Below are 5,055 nucleotides of genomic sequence, written 5' to 3' on the forward strand. Positions count from 1 at the left end.
AAACCAGTTTGGCTTATGGCCCTATTTACTTTAATGTTTACCCCAATTTGCAAATTTCTCTTAATGATGAAAATTCTTTAAATGCTTTAATACTTAGCATTAAATTGCATGGTTATGACTAATTGCCTGGTACAGAAGTTATATGTATCTGCTATAGGATTTATTATAAACCATTGTATACTTTGAATCCTATGTGCAAAATCATGGATTTCAAAAAGAAACTATTTTTATAGAAACCAACTTTGGTAAATCCAAAGTAACTACCAGAAGGCCTATTAAATGGGATGAAATATATTTCCCTAAAGAATGGGTCATAAAGGAAGTTGTTGCACCTTGAAACACTGGTAATACTGAGGTTACAGAAATAGAACAAACCTCAGATGACACTACTAAAATCATGTTCAATGAACCCGTACAAACTGATAATATTAGTCTACCATCTAGGTTTACTAGATCAAATTCCTCATACATTTCTCCGATTGATTATGTGGTAGATTTTCCATCTAGAGCATCCACATCACAAATTAGAGAAAGCAATAGCATAAATGATATTAGTATCAGCAGTGATAATATCGCCAAGATTAATATAGATCTTGAACCAACTGCTTCTGAAATGGATTTTTCAAATGGTGTTAATAATGGTTGAAAACCAAATAGATTTTAGTCCGGGTTCACTAGCAAGAAAAATGATTTTAGAAGAATTTCTAAAACCCAGATGGGCTGTTTTCAGAAACTGGTTTCATGAAAACATGATTCCTGAATTAGTACAATTTTTTAAACATGACTTTTATACAGACATTAGCAAGAAACATAAAATCATTGCTTTTGTTCCATGGTTTATGTCTAAACATGTTTATAACTATATTTTCATGTTAGAAAGAGACTATACGCTCACAAATGGAAATATTGTCAATTTTATTTTTCCACCCCAACAATCTTTTCATATAGGGGAAAAGGATAAAATTATTTACTGCACTGCTTTTTCAAATATACTTGAAAATGATGTTGCTGCAATAACTGCAAAGAATTTGAATACTATGCTTACTCAGAACAATTATACTAACATGTATGTGAGTATTTTGGGTGAATAGGTCATTAAGATCCATGAGAAATTGGACAAGCTTATAGCTGAAGTCCAAAAAATCCAACAAAAGTATACTAAAGTTAAAGAGAAGATCGCTACTACTAGTATCCAACCACCTCCTGAGGTAAAAGACTTTAAATTAAAAAGTCTGGATGATGTAAGTCTAGAAAATATTGAAGAACTTCTTGTTAAGAAGTTAGGTGAATTTAGAGATAGTCCTCTAAGTTTAGAGCATGCATCTACCAGCAATGTGAGAGTAGATGACGAGATTAATAAAATCTCTGAAAAGTATGCTCGAAAACCATACCAAAGAATGTTTTACTATCCAAGACCAACTCCTCAAGATGTCCTAATAGAGTAACAGGACAATGACCACTACCACCAAGGTTACGGTGGGTCAGATATCTATGAATGGAATATAGATGGTCTTTCTGAAAGATAAATCTATACGACAGTACATAGGATGCTGATGTATAATACTATCTGTAACGTTAAAAAAATAGAGATAGAGCAATAGCAGAAATGATTATTGCTGGATTTACTGGTCAACTGAAAGGCTGGTGGGATAATTATCTCACCCAAGACCAGCGCTTTCAAATAATGCATGCAACCAAGACTGAAGATGATAAGATTGTTCAAAACTCAGTCTATTCTTTAGTCATGAATATCATTGAATACTTTTCTAGAAGATGGTCTGATAATAGTGAGACCATTAGAACAATGCTCCAGAATTTGAGGTGTAAAACCCTCACATCTTTTAGATGGTATAAAGATGTTTTCTTATCCAGAGTGATGGAACTGCCAGAGAGTAATAGTACTCATTGGAAGTCTAAGTTCATAGATGGACTCCCGCCTTTATTTGCTGAAAGGATTCGAAAAGTCCTTAGAGGCACTGGAATGAGAATTGATTATAATAATTACTCATATGGTAAATTATTTAGTGTATGCACTCAAGAAGGTTTAGCTCTCTCTAATGAGATCAAGTTAAACCAACAAATTAACAAACATCGTCTCATTGAGAGACAACAACTAGGTGAATTCTATGAACAATTCACCATTGATATACCATTTAAAAGAAAGAAATCCCATAAAAAGGATTTCAAAAATAAGAATGGTTCGCCGGAAAAACGGCATGAAAAAACGCAAAGAAGAAAGGCATTTCATATAGCCAGAAAGGGTTTTATAAAGTCTAAAAACCCTCAGGCCTGTTATAAATATGGAAGAGTAGGTCATTACGCAAAAGATTGCAAGATCAAAGATAAGATCAAAGAACTGGATTTAGATGATCATATCAAAGATTCTTTATGTAAGATTCTTTTGAATTCTTCTCCAAAAATATATGTTACTGATGAAGGATCATCATCAACAAGTGAAGACCTAAGGGTCCTTCATGAAGAAAGTTATACTTCATCTTCTGAAGAAGAGCAAGATTCCTGAATAAGGGACAATGCTCAAATCATTGTTGTAATACTGACGATGAACTTTTTAATATCTACTCCCAATTTAGGGATTTAAAGATTAATGTTTTGTCTAATGACATATTGATTGATTTACTATGGGTTATTAAAGACCCTGAATTAAGGTCCCAGCTAATAAATGAAATTCCTACGAATCCAGAGGTAGGAACAGAGGTGGAAGAAATTTCATCTCAAAAAGGACCTTACACCATGTCTGAAATCAGAAAAATGGTGAAAAATAAGTCCCAGCCTGAAAGGCTTGCTACTGTCCAAGATTTAAGTACTGAGATAAGTTATTTCAAGAAAGAAATCTCGGAATTAAAAGCTTCAAATGTAGCTTTAGATGAAAGAGTTTTCAAATTAGAAAATTCCGGGGTAATTAATAAATATCCCAGCATTAAGATTACTGAAATAAATAATATTGCTAGTACTTCAGAAGAAAATACTGCTAGCACTTTATTGGTAGTAATGGATTTTCCTGAAGATGAATTTTTAGAAAAATTACAATATTTTATCACTCAAAAGTTTTTAATAAAATAACTCTTTTAATTGATTACAATTTCAAAAAATAGTTTGTTTCTCTATTTGATAGTGGAGCAGATTTAAATTGTGTAAAAGCAGTTATTCCCTCCAGATATTTTCAGAAAACCAGTCACCATTTAAAAAATGCTAGTGGTGGTGCAATGGGTATTTCATATAAATTACCTAAAGCTTATATTTGCCAACAAGACACATGCATTCGTGAGAGTTTTGTTTCGGTAAAAGACATTCAACAAGAAGTAATACTTGGTGTCCCATTTTTCATCAAATTAATGCCCTTTTATATTGGGATACAAAAAGTTTCACTGGTACCTATAATGGTAAGAGTATCACTTTTGAGTTTATAACTGAGCCAGTCCAAAGATTTTTAAATGAGATTATTTCTAATAATATTTCTTCAAAAATTAATCAAATTGAGTTTTTGAAGAATGAAATTTGTTCCATTACAATTGGATAGGATTTAAAAAATCCTAAGTTAGCAGAAAAAATCAATTTTCTCAAAAATCAATTTTCTACTTCTATTTGCGGTGACCATCCGAATCAACTTTGGAGTAGAAAAAAGCATATTATAAGTCTTCAATATGAAGAAGACTTTTCTTAGGATAATATCCCTACCAAGGCTCGACCTTGTCAAATGAACTCTGAGTATTTGGAGTTATGCAAAAAGGAAATTGACTCTCTACAGTAAAAGGGTTTAATTAGACCCTCAAGATCTAAATGGTCTTGTACTGTTTTTTATGTAAATAAGCATGCTAAGCAGGAACGAGGAGTTCCTAGATTAGTAATAAATTATAAACCCCTTAATAAGGTGTTAAAATGGATTAGATATCCTATCCCCAATAAAAAGGATTTACTGGATAGACTTCATGATGCCATTATATTTTCAAAATTTGATTTAAAATCAGGTTATTGGCAGATTCAGATATCTGAATCAGATAGATATAAAACTGCTTTTAATGTGCCAATGGGCCAATATGAATGGAATGTTATGCCCTTTGGTTTGAAAAATGCTCCCTCTGAATTTCAAAAAATTATAAATGATATTTTCCTTATACGGATTTTATAATAATTTATAATGATGATATTCTAGTATTTTCAAAAAATCTAGAAGCTCATTTCAAACATTTAGACTTATTCAAAAAGATTATTATTCAAAATGGTTTAGTTATATCAAAACCAAAAATGATGATTTTCCAAACTTCTATAAGATTTTTGGGTCATAACATTGAGAAGGGGAGGATTATTCCAATAAATAGAAGTATTGAATTTGCTTCTAAATTCCCTGATATAATGTGACGACTCGGACCGTCGTCTCATGAGTTACCGCCCCGTTTTCCCCATTTTCTATTTCTTCATGCTTCGTTATCCGTATCTTGTATGATCGGAAGTGGTTTTGGAGGTCCGGTGTAGAATTTGGCTTGAATTGGCGAAGTTAGTATTTTGGCGAATTCCGGTTGATACGCGAGATTTTGATTCGGGAGTCGGAATGGAATTCCGAGAATTGCTGTAGCTTCGTTAGGTGATTTGGGATATGTGTACAAAATTTTAGGTCATTCAGACGTGGTTTGGTTGAGTTTTTGATCGAATGCGTATTTTGGAAGTTTTAGAAGAACTTAGGCTTGAATTCGATGTAATTTGATGGTTTTGGTGTTAATTGAGGTGTTTTGATGATTGGAACAAGTTTGGATGATGTTTTAGGATGTGTTGGTACTTTTGGTTGAGGTCCCAGTGGCCTCGGGTGAGTTTCGGGTGGTTAAACGGACTATTTCATTTTTGGAAAAGTTGCAGATTTTTGTTTAGCTTCAGCTGTGCACTAGAAACATTTCTGGTGCGAGGAGTCCAGTTTGGAAGATCATATCTTGAAATATATAAGGAATCAGAAAATTGCAAAACACAAAAGTTGTAGCACTTGAATTCTAGTTTCTAGAAGGTTAAACCATTCACGATTTGGATATTCTATCAGAAAGTTATGAT

At 32.7% G+C, this 5,055-nt stretch overlaps 1 protein-coding gene across 1 annotated transcript; it reads left to right on the forward strand.

Moving 5' to 3' along the window:
- Positions 1 to 1,606: 1,606 nt before the first annotated feature.
- LOC104214388 (uncharacterized) lies at positions 1,607 to 2,521 on the forward strand. The gene has a single exon (XM_009764045.2). The coding sequence runs from the start codon at positions 1,607 to 1,609 to the stop codon at positions 2,519 to 2,521; it is 915 nt and encodes a 304-aa protein (XP_009762347.2).
- The last annotated feature ends 2,534 nt before the right edge of the window (positions 2,522 to 5,055 follow it).

The sequence above is a fragment of the Nicotiana sylvestris genome, chromosome 12 (genome assembly GCF_000393655.2).
Source record: "Nicotiana sylvestris chromosome 12, ASM39365v2, whole genome shotgun sequence".
NCBI lineage: Eukaryota > Viridiplantae > Streptophyta > Magnoliopsida > Solanales > Solanaceae > Nicotiana > Nicotiana sylvestris.

What these genes read in the sequence shown, in the direction of transcription:
- LOC104214388 (XM_009764045.2), top strand. Translation starts at nt 1,607, where the DNA reads ATGATTATTGCTGGATTTACTGGTCAACTGAAAGGCTGGTGGGATAAT.